Source organism: Protomyctophum parallelum, assembly GCF_964188405.1.
Source record: "Protomyctophum parallelum genome assembly, chromosome: 5".
NCBI lineage: Eukaryota > Metazoa > Chordata > Actinopteri > Myctophiformes > Myctophidae > Protomyctophum > Protomyctophum parallelum.
The window spans coordinates 39,132,244-39,147,819 of record NC_139702.1 but is presented as its reverse complement, the minus strand read 5'-3'; the positions used below and the strand labels follow the sequence as shown (position 1 = coordinate 39,147,819).

The window sequence follows — 15,576 nt, the reverse complement described above, 5'->3', positions numbered from 1 at the left end:
CTTCGATATAATTCACACCAGCATTTTCCCCCCTTCAACCCTTATTTTGACGCATATCACTTCTGGTCTCCCGCTGGACGATCAGAAAGGACTACCGCGGCGATCACAGCGTCGGCTATTGGCCATGGAATAAAGCTTGTTTTGACCAGAAATGCTATCTGGGAATTGGAGATAAAGTCAATTGAAAGAAACAGAACAGGCGTGGGTGTGTGCGCAATTCATGATGGTGTGCTCCAGTGTTAGACAACACCAGGTAGCAACTCAATGCTAACATGAGTAGCATTACTTGATCAATCAAAAGTACTATAAAAGACCAATATTGCCGAAGATCTCCAGCAATGGCGTTAAATGTGTTAACCAATGCCCATAAGTATATCATGCACAGCAATGAGCATACATCTGCTGCTATGCTTACACACCTTTCATATCCAATCTCAGGTACCATGTAGATACATATGTAAATATTTTGTATTTTTGATCTCCTTTGCCCTCCCCTTTCTTCTTCCATTTCTTACTTCTACGAAATAAAGATACGATGGGAACGATGCACAAAAACAAATTTCACCCACTTCTTTACATCTGTAAACCTAGTGACCATAATAAAGCAAAAAATGCTTATAACTTTTCTTTCAAATTTGTGTCTTGTGGTTATCAACTTTCTGAATAGGTGAGAGATGTTAGTATTAAGACCACAACACCTCACATTGGCACCGTTACAAAACAATTGTAGAATGTGCTTCTCACAACTGCGTCCTGTTTAGTACTCACTACTAGAGTGATAGGACAGACATTTTAAGAATAAACTTGGGACCTCGTCCTTCAATCTAATGCCACACCACAATGATGGTAGGGTATGTTACATCAACCCTGGTATTCTCACGGTCAGTATTTACATGAATGTATTGAAACAAAAGTGCTAATAAAATGTCTTAGCTACCTGTAAATCCCGGTAGATCTGAAGACTTTAATCTATAGAGTATATTGTTCCATGCTGTTCTGTTAGGTCGCGTCTGTGAGCAATGGCACCTTGGCCTGAAGGCCTGTCTTGATCCAATCAACCCTTTGATTAAGCTGCATGTAAAAGACCATGCCACACAGACAATATATTATTTGCATAACACTATACAAATATTACAGTTCTCTCTCATTTCCATAATTGGGACCCATTCCTAGATAACTACATACTCAAATAAATGAGATTCAGTTGTTTCAACTGAACTGACAGCAGTTAAATCTTAAGGTAAATCTTCTTCTATTCCTAACAACTTTCCAGTTGGATTGGATGGTTTAAAGTCATTGCAGCCTGCATGAGAACACATGTAAAAAAGTAAAAAACAGAATTCTCCGTTTGTGTGTGTGTTTGTCACACATACATATTTCTTCCAGTATTGAAGCTTGGTAACTTCTCTTTGGGAAATATAGATATTTTATTTTCATCAATGTGTTATCAAAACAAATATCATGGTGAAGAGAGTCCGAAGTCAAATACAGATGCACAGCTCACAGTCGCTACTAAACACGCCACAGCGAGGTGTGTGGGGAATGGGGAAGCAGGGATTACATCACCGGATCTTTTTAAGTATATACCTTCTGAACTATACCGTTTGTGAAGGCCTTGTTTAAGTATGCAATTAAATTAATCTGCCATTTGACAAAATTACTGGCACTATACAGAGTTGTTACATCTAAGTGGAATGTATGTGTTAAACATTTAAGAACCCTCCACCCAGTATTGCTCAGCAAGAACTAGAATAGCAATTTGACTGTCCAGAGAGGAATTCATGGCCACCCCTCACTTCTCCCCTAATCCTTGTAACACATTCCTTCATTTTGACCTTGTGTCTGATTTCGAATAGCAAAAGTCTGCACCGTAGTTGGGGGGGAAAGACATGGTTATAATTCCATCAAAATAAAATTAACTTGACAACCTCTGTTAAAACACACCTATCTCAGAAATAAATCTAATCGAAAAATGAACATAGAAAATGGTACCAGAAAAGGAAAAAGCAAAAGTCAAATGAAGGTTGACAAGGAGTTGGTGCAGTCCAGCTCACAGTAACTTGCCAACTGTGAAGGTCCAGTCACAACGGTTGGATGATCATGGGTTCCCTGGGTCCACTGCTAGTCAATAGGTGGTGCAGGGGGCCCGCGGTCATTGCTCTGCAAACCAATACAATGAAAAATATATAAACAAGATATTTTACATTTACGTTTAGGTCTGGATTTATTAACACAAGAACAATAAGAATGGTGATCTTTGTGGACTGTTACAGTGTCCAGTCAGGTACAGTTTTGAACACTCTCAGTCCCTGCTGCCTGCCGGTTAAACACAGATTAAGCACATGGATAACTTGATAGCCATGTCAGTGGGAAGACGGAGGAGGCTGTAAACTTTATCCAGGCCAATAATGGATTTAATAATGCCAAGTAGGCTCTCCATTCATTGATACGGTCGACATGTTGTGGTAATCTCGTCTCGCTGTCACTCGCTCAGCTACTGTTGGGCAGAGACAGAGTTGTGCCATTGAGGGGTCAGAAAACAGCGCTCGAGTGCTGTTCATGCAGTGAGTGTGACAAGCTGGAGTTTGAAATACATTGTTTTCAACGTGTGCGGCGCAAATAACAGCAATTTAGGCATGTGTGCAACATGACTGTTTTAAAGTATTGTACAGTGACAACTAAAGTATCTGTAATGTTTATGTTGTACTATTACTAAAAAACTATCGAAAATAAAGGGATTTGAGATCAGAACATGCATTTATAATTATGCAAATTAACCGCAATATATAATATATGCCGATAAGCATATTCAAATATTATATATATTAATATATATATTATATCTAACCGGCTATCCGGTTAACCGTTGACATCCCTAGTCTAATCCCTTCCTTCTCCTTGTTTTGAGCATGTTACTATTAACTAGCCTCGGTACCCAGGCATTTATTTTAGTTTACATTCGGCTCAAAAAGAAAAGCCTGGGCAAAGCCATTGAAATTTCAGAAATAGGAAGTGGGACTGTGGGAGTCAACCTTTCATTTCCAACCCAACCAGTGCAGGTAGGCTTTCCTCTGAGGTGGAAAGTCTGGTGACACGAGGTTAGCGGGCAAGGGGGGGGGGGGGGGGGGGGGATGGGCGTCGCTCCACAGGGTTCTGAGCTGTGTCTGGGGGGGGGGGGGGGGGGGGGGGGCGGGGGGGGGAACGCACAGATCGGTGAACCAATAGGAGCCCACGGATGTTTTCCGCTGAAATTTTAATCTGCCCCTCTAGACCAGAAATCACACTGGCTGGGGCAGGCTACTATTCAACTAGCAAGTGAGGCTTGGTTTTGTCAGAGAGGAAAAGGTGATAATATTACAATCTCTCCTATGTCACTCCTCCAAACATGGTGGCATGTCCAACATAACTATTGGTAAACATTCTCTGTCAGTTCACAGGCCAGATTGGACAAAATACAACTTTATGCGCATATTCCCACATTTGTTTTGTTCACCCTTCTGCCTCATTCCCTGCGATAGAAGATTACTTTTAGAATTGGCATTACAGTCACTAGGTACAAGAAATTTGTGATGAGAGATTTAAAAACTATTAGCGTACAAATGTAGAATACTCCCCGCTATAACTGCAAAAAATGTCACGCAACAAACGGTGTTTCTTTCTTTTCAAGAAGAAACTGACAAAGTATCAATTATTAGAGTAACAACACGTGCATGTTAATTGATACTAACATTGTGGGGTCCAGTGGGTTTGCCTGTGGGACGTGAACCTCTGAGGCTAGGTGGGCGGAGCACGAAGAGTATCAAGGCCAGCAGCATCCATCCCATAAAAATAATGGGAAAAGTCAGGTCGCCTTCGCCTCCAGCTCCCACTGACCCACCGGGGGCTGGCACTGTACATACAAGAAGAAATCTACACTCATGAACAGTGGTGTAAAGTAACTAAGTACTGTAAATTAAATTAAGTAAGGTTGAGTATATTTATTTTTGAGGGGCGCTAGCCCCTCCTATATACAGGTTTAATGTTTGTTTTTAGTTTAAATTTACATAATCTTGTCCGTAACAAACATTAAATCCCATTAACAATAAAGATAATTTATGTTTGTTTTGACATCATCATTACATCACCTAATCATAGCATGATAAGAGCGCCCCTCACTTCACACGGGTGTGATTTTAATTTTTTAAGTATTTCCAATTTTTAGTGTATACTTTCACTTCTACTCCACTACATCTCGGAGGCAAATATTGTACTTTTACTGCGATGTTAACTTTAGTTACTAGTTACTTTGGAGATTTTGATTATTATTACAAAACACACATTATCCACTTCAGCCCGATATACATTTAGCCATTTGAAAATAGCTGATCTATAGCGCACAATGCGTCGCAGCTTGTAGATCTGCTATTTAAAAAAGATTGTTTTATACATTTAAAACTTGCCTGAAGGTCAGTAGACTGAAAGCTTGCAATGAACCTATCGATTGTGCAGAGATTTGAGACAGTGTGCGGAGCCTCTTTATTTTTTCATTTCTATACTTTTATGACTCCAGCACCTCAACTAAATCCTTCAGCAGGCTTTTTTTTTTCCGACATTCTGCATAATGATCATTTCTACTTTTAGTTACATCAAAGCATATTTTTATACCAAAATGTACTTTTACTCAAGTACATTTTGAATTCAAGACTTTTATTTGTAACAGAGTATTTCTACATTGCAGAATTGATACTTTTACTTAAGTAAATCATGTGAGTACTTCTTTCATATTGTGAATGCTTCCTGATAAAACATCAAATATGAGAGAAACAATGCCCAATATAAAACCCACAAAGTAACGCTTATACATACACTCTTGAAGGCACTCCGTGTCTGTGCAGTAGGACTGGGATTGCCTGAGCTGGAAGAGAAAATAAGAATTCTCAAGCAGTGGTGGGAAAAGTACTCAAATGTTTTACTTAAGTAAAAGTATCAATACTGCAATATAGAAATACTCTGTTATGAGGACCCCCCTCTAAAACTAGATGATGCATCGCAAGGGGCTTATCCTTTAAATAAAAATATGCAATATATATGTTAAAAGTAAAAGTCAAAAAGTAAGTAAAAGTTTAAAAAGTGTTAAAGTGGTTAGTGTGTATTTTGCTATAGTAATCAAAATCTACAAGTAGTTTTCAAATAAATGTAGTGGAGTAAAAGTTAGTTACTTTACACCACTAAGACACCACATTGCTTGAAATGTCCAAAATTATAGAAATGTCCTAAAAAAAAGGAACTGAATCGGAATCATCTTTATTGTCACATCACAGTTTTACAAGAAAAACGATGGGTGAAATTAGTTTCTGTGCATAGTTCCCCATCACGATGATTCGACACATAGTACATGAGACATGCACACAGGGCTCAGTCTAACTGCACAAAGCCAAGTACAACAAAATCACCTACTTGATGATCACACATCAAACATTCAGACAATAGTTGTAGTTAATTGTTTTCCAGAATGCATCTACAGTTTTAAGACAAGTAATCCTACAGTTTTAAGTGATCCCCAGTGGTGTCATGCTCGTAGACCGCAGTACCACACCGTGGTACCAGTACATTTTTGACGTGCACACGCGGGGACGGAACGGTGCATGTGCGTGCACGCTAGAAGATGCACCAGACTTTCCAAGACGCACAAAGTACCCAGTGGTCTACGTTTACTGGCTTACTTTTGATTGGTCTTTTTCTTTTTTTGAAATGTCTTAAATGTCCTTAAATTATCAATTGGGGACCCCCCCAAAAACCATGAGGGGACCCCTGGCGGTTCCGACCCACATGTTGAGAACCCCTGGCTTAGAGAACTCAAATCCGTTCCACCTGTAGCCTATAGTCCTATACTGTATCAGGAAGCCCCCAGGGATGTCCTGGGCCAATTGCAGCTCGCCACGTAGGCCCTGTTACAACAGCATAATGACGCCAATGAGGTTGCCTGGTAATAAAACTAACCTTGCAGCTATTCATTTTGTTAAAGTAGATGTAGCATGTTTGTTTAGAGAGAGCGGGGAGAGTAACAAGAGAGACAGAGAGAAAGGTCTGGAGGAAAAAAAAGTTTCTTAAGAGTTAAGACTATTCCTTTCACTATTGGGTAAAAAATAAGTGACAGAAGCATAAATGCTCTCATCTACACGGTACACCTGATCGACAGACAGTCAAGACAAACAGGATCAGGAACCAGGATATCCTGGGTGAAATAGTCTTCTCTTGTATTGCTCCCTTTCTCCCCAAGAAAAGCCTTTCATTAACCTTGTAGCTAAACAAAGATAAAACTAAAAATACAAATAAAAACGTTTTGTGAGTTTCTTCTCTACATACACAATAAATTGAGCTTTACACCTCTTGCATGATAATTATTTTTGTATTACTTGATTAGGCCTTTCAACTGGATCCCAAGGAGCTAGCACAATAAATAACCCTTTATCTAGTGTATATCACTTACCAGGTTGATGAGCCGTCTCATGGCATACTCATGGGAGCAGATGCATTCACAGGGGTCGAAGCCACCCTCCGCCATGTCTTACCAGAAGGATTCACCTTAGACAAAAAAGTATGCAGTATAGTACTGTAAATACCCGAGGCAAGGTGAGAAATGCAATAGCCTACTAACTTTTGTCACTGTCAGCGCTGCTGGGCTATGAGTCTGACTGTATGTGTCTGATAAACACAGGTCAGTCAGGGGGTGGAGACATGCAGCCTGGGAATAAGCAAACAATTCCCCGTGTACAGGGATCTTCCTTTATGCATTCCAGGATTTGTTTACACAGCACGTTCTCTCATTCTGGCTACAGTTTTGGCAGAGTTGGGGCAGGACAACACAGGACACACATAGAAAAACACTGAAATACATGGAGTAGGACGATGGTTATTTTCAGCAACCTTTACCATAAGAAAATCTGTGATTCATTTGCAGGAATCTTTATTTTCAGGAAACCAAACAATCACACCACCATGTTCATGGGTGTGTGAGGCTACAACAATGTTAGTCCGAAAACCGGTTTTTCACCTAGCCATCTTGGGGCTGTTTCCGATCAATCGTGCATCTGAATTATTAAAACGGATAAGACAACAAAGACCAGAAATCTTGACTTACTTGAGTGTTGGGAATGTTCAATGCAAGCTTCCCCACTGGCTTCTTCCTACTCTCCGGACTAGCGTTGTAACGCGAGACGCCTTCCAGACAGAGCCCTAAACGGCTAACATGTCATCTGAACAGCAGCAAAATCTCGGGCAGTATCACCAGTATGTTTTGTTTTGTTACACGTGAACCTAACGGCAGCAGCAGGCAGATGAGAACGGTCTAAATCCCATAGCCCGCAAGGACGACGGGGTTTGTTGTCACGCGACGGTTAGCTCACACAAAATGTGTATTACTTATATCTGTAAAATGTTGTTTTAAAGATTAACAGATTTATGAGCTAAAGTGAGCTTTAAAGTATACATTGTATATTTTTTAATATAAAACAATATATATAATAGAGAACAGAAGGTGGATAATATATACCTTTTTGTCGAGGTATTTATTTTGGAATGATACCTGGCTGCAGTTCCTTCCCCAAAGCTGACCGTCCTTCGGGGCTATGGGGTCCAGGTTAGACTCTAGCACATATTGAACACGCGAGACATCCGGGAGCTTTACGTTTCCAAAAGCGCATCTTGATTGGTCTAATAAGGACTCGACCATATCTAAGAGCCTATCACAGGCAGCGGACGATTCAGTAAACAATCAACACAGCTGCCACTCAGCCACCTGTAACATCTGTACAGTTGTGTAACAAAGACATGGATGGGTGGATGGATGACTGGATGGATGGATGGATGGATGGATGGATGGATGGATGGATGGATGGATGGATGGATGGATGGATGGATGGATAGATAGATAGATAGATAGATAGATAGATAGATAGATAGATAGATAGATAGATAGATAGATAGATAGATAGATAGATAGATAGATAGATAGATAGATAGATAGATAGATAGATAGATAGATAGATAGATAGATAGATAGATAGATAGATAGAGCTTTTTATTATTATTAATGATTAATGTATCATCATCGTCATTATCATCATCAGAATCATACCAGTGGGACGCCTGAGGGAGAGAAGCGAGGTTGCAGCAGCCTGGGTGACAGCAGACTGCTGGGCGAGCGCTGGCGCTTTGGCAAGGGGGGTCAGATCAACATATGGAATGAATTCTGTACCTGCCATATATGGAGCGTGTCTTGAGTGTACAGGGTTTGATGAGGTCAGATCAACATATGGAATGTCAGAACGGGTCAGCTCCTCTAAGGGTGGCAGCAGGGGCAGTGTCTTGAGTGTACACAGGGTTTGATGAGGGCAGAGTTAGGGCTGGGCCTTAATTTTCGGGCCTGATGAGAACTCTAGTGTGGCAGCGGGGGCAGTGTCATATTCTATGCAGGTATTTGGCATACAAATTGAGGTATGACATTTATTATCACACTGTAACAAAGGCTTTCACCTAGAGCTGACTGGTTGTTGCCCTTGACGTTAGAGGCAAGCATAATTTGCTACGCTCCTTGCGAGAGACTCCATCGCCCTCAGTACGAGACAGGATATCTGGCCTTACAACCCTGATATCGTTGTGTCCGAGATTTCGGCCGAAACGTCCATCTATCTGTTTGTTGCCTGCTGGGGGGAAACGAAAAATAAAACAAGAGTCATAAAAGGACACAACGTGTGCTGGTATTTATTCTCACAGAAATTTCGGCATCCCAGGTTAAGTTAAGGACACCACTGCGGCGGTCCTCCTAACCCAGACAACCAGCTCTAGTTTGAGTACATATCCTTTAAAATAAATATGGTAAGTGTTAAATTGAACGGTAATTGTCATTTTATAATGGAGGATTTACTTTTTGGGCAAGTGGGCATGACTCTTGGGCAATGGGCAAGTAGAACATGACCTGCCTCCGAGTCTGAGACCTTTAGTGTCAACCCATGGGGAAGGATGTCAGAACAGGTCAGCTCCATATATGGAGATCTAAGGGTTTGAGGTCAGATGTAGAGTTGCTGGCCAAAAAGAGATCAAATAAGTCGTTGCATGTGGTTACGTTTTTATTTTTTCTGTCAGCATAAATATTAGGTCCAAGCCAACAGTAGGCAAATTGGACATCTGGGTTTTCTTTTGACAGATTTTCTTAAAAAAAAAAAAAAAAAACAGTCAAAAGAAAACCCTACTGTCTAGTAAACAGATACAAATGTATCGAAAGTAATCAAATTGGTGGCAACTCGCAGTTAAATTAACACAGTATTTATTATTAAATAATAATGCCTCAGATTTATATCGTTTGTTTAAGTAGTCAACAGTCAGTAAAGATAACATTATTTGTGTCTATTTGTGCCTCTCACCTGCTCACCTCTCACAGGAGAAAATGAGAAATATCCCGAAAAACACACAAATCATTTCAGTTCACATCATTGTCCACTATAATGAACATTCCAGCGTCTCCACGATTAGCTACCATTGAATCACTGACTGTTTGTGTGGAATGTGAATAATATTTCTAGAGACTGAGTGACGCGGGCCACATTCATATACACAACCCAATGCCGCCTCTTGCCGTCTAATTTAGTTTGTTGAAGGGGTGCCGTACGTGTTTTTAATCATTATTATTATCATTTAGCTGGAACGTGAAACGTAGGAAGAAGAAGATCGAGATCCTCCATCGTGGAGAAAAGCAGCAGCGAGCCACGACCAGGAGCCACAAACACACCGGGGGAGAAGCTGGTCTGATCTGGGCGCAGCTCCACACAGACAGACACAGACAGACAGGACAGCCTAGGACAGGAGAGGAACAGTCAGAACCATGGCTAACATCGCGGTCCAGAGGATCAAACGGGAGTTCAAGGAAGTTCTTAAAAGCGAAGAGGTGTGGACGCCACTTGGCGAAACGGTTTTTACACCCTGTAAACGAACGATGTGTTGTTGTGTTGAAGTGGGTTTTAATGTGGTCAAATGAAATAGTCCTGTCTCATGTCATTTTGTTGCGGCTCTCACTGCTATTTTACTTTGGGCTAACGTTAGCTTTAGCTTGTGTGTGTTGTGGATTGTGATGGGGAGGAAGGGAAGTGAGGCCCGGGATAAATTGGGAGTTGTTGAGCTTGTTTGTTAGTGATCTAAAACCGATACGGCGGTATTTATATACTTTAGTCGCACGACTACAAAAACACTTCGTTGTTTTCAAATGAGAAAGGTGTCGTATGTATACGACGAAGTATAAATTAATGACGATTAGTGTCATGATATTGAGGTTGGCTAGCGTTAACCTAGCTAGCTGACAACCACTTCATCATCATAACAAGATAACGATATGGCAAAACAAAACAATGATCATGCGCTGAAAACACCCTTTCAGTCGTAAACATGTTGTGTTTTTTCCGAGCGCTACGCTCGGAAAAAAAACATGACATGTTTACGACTGAAAGGTATTATGATCGGATGAATATCTGTCAGGTGGCAGCGGGTGTTCACGTAGGAAACCCCGAGGATTTACAGGCCTCTCGTTTCATTACTCCGTCCTAACAAACACCATTGCTTGCTGATGGCATCTGTGACACTCCTTATGAGTCATTAAGACATGTTTATAATGCTATGTTAGAAGACGTGATCAACGCCCAACAAGCTTGTTTTAGCAGCGTTTTGACAGCTATGTCTCGGCTAACATTAGCCGTGCAGTGACGGCTCTCTCTCTCTCAGGCTAACTTAACTAACAAACTTGTCCACATTAACTTGACATTAATTAGTGGTCGGTCACGTGTCTCAAGTTAAATGGATTTGTCCAAGCTAAGGCGAAGCTTTTATTATGTCACCTTGCAGACAGTTGTTACACATGAAATGGTCCGAAGTTAACAATTTGGTTTAGCTGTGTTGCTAACTAGCTTTAGACTGAAACTCTATGGTATTTCTATGACTTGTCATCGTTATTAACCTGTCAGTAACTAACAGTCTTATGTCCGAATCTGTGATTTTATATACGATAGATTGTGATCCATTACTGTGACCAAATGAAACCTATTCCCTAATCATTTTTTTTGTTCTCCCTGACAGACAAGTAAAAACCAAATTAAAGTAGATTTAGTGGATGAGAACTTCACGGAGCTGAGAGGGGAAATAGCAGGTCCACCAGACACACCATATGAAGGTAGTACCCATGTCTTTTTTGTGCAATTAGCAGTGCTGTGTGTACCCATTAAAATGTCATGCTAGTCAATCAAGTTTATTTGTTGGTTCCTCATTATCATCATGATCAGTGTGATTGTGTTTAATGTCTTTCCTTCCTAAGGTGGAAGGTATCAGCTTGAAATAAAAATCCCAGAAACGTATCCATTTAACCCACCAAAGGTATGTATTCCAGTATCACCCACCCACTTGCTCTGCAGAAATGATGTAAACTATCTATACATGAAGCTACACACACTCTCTCGCACACATACTATTCCTATTCTTTTTCTCAATCTCGCATCTTTCTCTCTCTTAGGTGCGATTCATAACTAAGATATGGCATCCAAACATCAGCTCTGTGACAGGAGCAATTTGTCTGGACATTTTAAAAGACCAGTGGTAGGTAAACAATGCCTGCATTTAGTGACCTACATCAAACATCGTTCCAGTGTGCTTTATATAATAGACTTGGCAGCACTTCAAATTAATACATTTTACACTCGCTGCCAGCATCTCTAACTTGCTTTCTGTTCTTTCCGCCAATCGTTTAATCATACCCACTCTATTTATGTCCACCCCTGTCCTCCTCCTGTTATGTCCAGGGCGGCTGCTATGACCCTGAGGACAGTGCTGTTATCTCTACAAGCTCTCCTTGCTGCTGCTGAGCCAGATGACCCACAGGATGCAGTAGTAGCAAACCAGGTAATGAACAATGTTTTGAACATACCTTCTCTCCCTGTTCAGAAGCAAACAGGTTTGGCAAGGTTGTTAAAGTTGCAAGCTAAAGCACATTTTGTTATGCAAGTTGATAGTTGACAGGTCATATAATAGTTAAGGATGAGGTACACTATGTCTTTTTATTGTGCCCTTGATTTTGTTGTATGCTTGAGAGAGATGCAATACAGGGGTCGAACCTGAGTCCTAACACTCACTAGGAGCATAATGATGGTAATAATAATAATAATGCATTTTATTTATAAAGCACTTTACATTCTCACTAATCTCAGAGTGGTACAGGGTTAAAAGCATGGCAACAATCAATATCATGGAACCCAGCTCGGCTAAACAAAAAAGGGTCAAGTTAAACTAGGTAAGAAAACAAATGGTTTGTCCACCAGGCATCTGCCCTTGATCTTTTTGACCCAAAAGTGAATGGGATGCACACGCAAATCCGACACCAAAGGTGCGACATGTGGAAATGACCCGTCGCTCCCAACAATGCGCTGGTCCGACATGCGTTGCGCCATGCTTGCGTAGGGTTTTGGGTACGGTGTCTGTCTAATGATAGTCGGACCAATAGTATGTCGGAACTAAAGCCTGTACCCCACACCAAGTGTCATTAAAATTAGGGATGCACCGAAAGGGAAATTCTTGGCCGAATACCGAATATAGGAAACAGTTGGCCGAAAACCGAATACCGAATATCCGAATATGATTAATATTATACATCTTTTTTCCTACCATTGCTGTCATGGCCGTACCTTAAAGCTACCTGATTTATGGCAAAATAAATGGTTATGGCCAAACTTAACTTAAATAATAATCACTATTATGGGTCCATAAAACATTTATCCAGCCCTTTTGAATGCATTAATTGCATACACTATTCAGTGATATATTTTAATATATTTATATATTTTCTGCGGCCGAATATTCGGTGCATCACTAGTTAAAATAGTATGTTTATACAGAGTAAGTACAGAATAAATAATCTCTCAATCACTTGGTAATGACTGTGACACAGTCCTGTATCTGAAAGGTCAGAAGGTCAGTCCTTGCAACCACAATGTTTCCAGCCATACAGGTCTAGTCCAGAATGCCACTTAAGCACTATATACTTTGTTGTACAACAAATAGAAAAAAATGTTGACCTACAAGCTTGTAGATGTTTGGAAAATTTGAAAGATTTAGAAAGCTTTTGCCTATAATGCCATGTTGAAAGTGGTTATCACTTAACATACCTACACCCGCACAGTATCATTGGTATGAAGTGTAACTGAATATCGCTGTTTTAGTATCCTCACTTAACCCATTAACCTGAGTTTGATTCTACAAATGTTATGTTAACTTAAATAATAATCACTATTATGGATCCAATAAACATTTATTCAGCTCTTTGAATGCCTTAATTGCATACACTATTCAGTGATATATTTTCTGCCTATTTGGGCCGAAACCGAATAGGCCGAAAATGCATTTTTATCCATTTTCTGCCCAATATTTTCTGCGGCCGAATATTCGGTGCATCACTAATTAAAATACACCCGCCTGTTCTGTATTTTGAGCATGACCTTGATTGTGACCTTTACTTTTTAAACTGAAAACATAATCTCTCGGCCATCCGTTGTTATTGAGTTATTTTGGAAGCATATCAAATAAACATGCAGAACGGATTGTTGCACTGTAAGGGTAGATAAAAGTAATTATTTTTAGCTAAGATTTGCCCACAACAGGTTGAATGCAATCTTTGTCAATCTGGTTTGTGAATAAAATAAACTAATATTTGTTGGTACTTTGAGTCCCATAGAGTAAATCAAATTTATAATACAGGCTGTACACTTCTAATACCAATAAGTTATGTATGCTATTTATACACCAACATGGAGATATGCCTTCTTTAGAATGTAATTGTTCTCTCTGCTCCCACAGTATAAGCAGAACCCAGAGATGTTCAAACAGACGGCACGACTGTGGTCCCACGTGTACGCAGGCGCTCCTGTTTCCAGTCCCGACTACACGCGTAAAATAGACAAACTCTGTGCTATGGGCTTTGATAAGGTCAGTATCACTTTGTTTCTCAGGCTAAATTAATATCGAATGAAGCATGGTATGGGACAGCATAGCTTAATGGGTTTAGTTGCAAGGCAACCTTGTTGAAGGACTTGTTGAGTCTTATTTCAAAATACTATATGCCAATACACCTGATTTTGAAAGGGGCATGGTGTGAATATAAACCATCTCTTTCTCTGATGTTTCAATGAAAATATACAGGTATAGAGAATGGGTGCATTACATATTTTATGTTAACAAGAGGAATGCCATCCCTTCTCCCTCCTTCAGGTCATTACCTCAAGTTAAAACAACTTTGTATGTAGTAGTGGGGAAGGTCACTGTTTGACATAGCGTTTGATCACACGCAAGTAATTTCTTTCCTTCCTTCCAGAATGCAGTAATAGCAGCCTTGTCTTCAAAATCTTGGGATGTGGAAACGGCAACAGAGCTGCTCCTCAGCAACTGAGTCTCAGCCAGGCTTGATGATCCCCAACACCCACTTCTCCCGGTTGCCATTTCACCATTGCCTTCCATTACATTGAAACTCCCGCCAACCACATCCATCAAACTGAGCCTTTTTCTTTTTTTTTCTCTTTTTTTGAGAGGGGAGGGGGGGGGGGGAGGAGTGTTGTTACAAGTTTGTATGCTATAAACTTGTCACAATCGCCAATATGCACACCACCTTGCTGCCTACTGTCTCTCGCCATTCATTACTCTTCTCCATTTGAATTATGTGTTTTCTTCCACTTTGAATTTCCACTAACTTAATCATGTCCCGCCCAAAAAGAAATCAGACAAACCTAAACATGACGCCTTTTATGACCCGCTTTTTTTTGGGGTGGGGGGGCAACTTGGCACAAGATTGATTCTGAAGTTTAATTCTAAAACTTTTGACAAGATTTCCTGTTACTTCAAGGAATAACTGCCACCACCTGGTTAAATTTTAATCTGTAGAATCATCCTAAAACAAAAGGGAAACCCCTCAAACTGCACTTCCTGTACATTGTCAGTTATTCTGTTATTTCATCCCAGTTGGACGTTTGTCAGAGTATTCTTTTGATGGACATTTAATACCCTGACTAAAGCCTTGATTGGGCTAAATAGATGCTGTTGTGGTGCAAGAGTGGTGTGTGGGATTTCCTTAATGTTAGAGTCCAACACCTGCAGAGTTTTGGATATGGATTTTAGGGTCTAGAAGCAGACAAACATACATGCATTCTCTTAACACCTGCACAGCAGGAAGAAAGTTATCTGTAAATAGATATATAAGTGTGTAAATTTGAAAATAAATTGGGATATACTTTTCTTTCTTACATGACATTGTAAAACAAATTATTTTAAATATAAACTATACCTAGTTCAAATACATGGAAATATCTTTTTATCCTTTTGTGGTCCATAAGTCCTACCTTGCTATACCTAATGTCTACCTTGTTTTCTAAAATGATTTCCATTTTATTCCAAGTACATTTGAGTGGCCGAGACTGTGTTATAGTGAGTGGCACAGCCAATATACTGGTCCTGATTGTATTGCAAGGGGGTTACAGAACAACCTGCTCAGGCTGCTAAAAGTAAAGACATACCACCTTC

The 15,576-nt window shown here is 40.2% G+C and overlaps 2 protein-coding genes across 3 annotated transcripts; one reads left to right on the top strand and one right to left on the bottom strand.

The window, feature by feature from the left end:
• Nucleotides 1-1,369: 1,369 nt before the first annotated feature.
• On the bottom strand, nucleotides 1,370-7,397 carry smim14 (small integral membrane protein 14). The gene is made up of 5 exons (XM_083764917.1): nucleotides 7,121-7,397; nucleotides 6,470-6,564; nucleotides 4,846-4,894; nucleotides 3,729-3,889; nucleotides 1,370-2,160 (listed from the first exon to the last, which is right to left on the bottom strand). The coding sequence occupies exons 2-5, from the start codon at nucleotides 6,542-6,544 to the stop codon at nucleotides 2,122-2,124; spliced, it is 324 nt and encodes a 107-aa protein (XP_083621043.1). The 5' UTR covers nucleotides 6,545-6,564; nucleotides 7,121-7,397; the 3' UTR covers nucleotides 1,370-2,121.
• A 2,110-nt stretch (nucleotides 7,398-9,507) lies between these two features.
• On the top strand, nucleotides 9,508-15,576 carry ube2kb (ubiquitin-conjugating enzyme E2Kb). Of its 2 annotated transcripts, XR_014569226.1 has the most exons (8): nucleotides 9,508-9,922; nucleotides 11,101-11,194; nucleotides 11,336-11,394; nucleotides 11,531-11,613; nucleotides 11,817-11,916; nucleotides 13,864-13,992; nucleotides 14,206-14,274; nucleotides 14,378-15,576. XR_014569226.1 is itself a non-coding variant. In XM_083765022.1 (7 exons), exons 1-7 carry the CDS (start codon nucleotides 9,860-9,862, stop codon nucleotides 14,450-14,452), a joined length of 603 nt encoding a protein of 200 aa, XP_083621148.1. In that variant the 5' UTR covers nucleotides 9,509-9,859; the 3' UTR covers nucleotides 14,453-15,576. The 2 variants fall into 2 exon arrangements, 1 of the variants encoding a protein (XP_083621148.1); XM_083765022.1 differs by lacking the exon at nucleotides 14,206-14,274 and having other exon boundaries at nucleotides 9,509-9,922.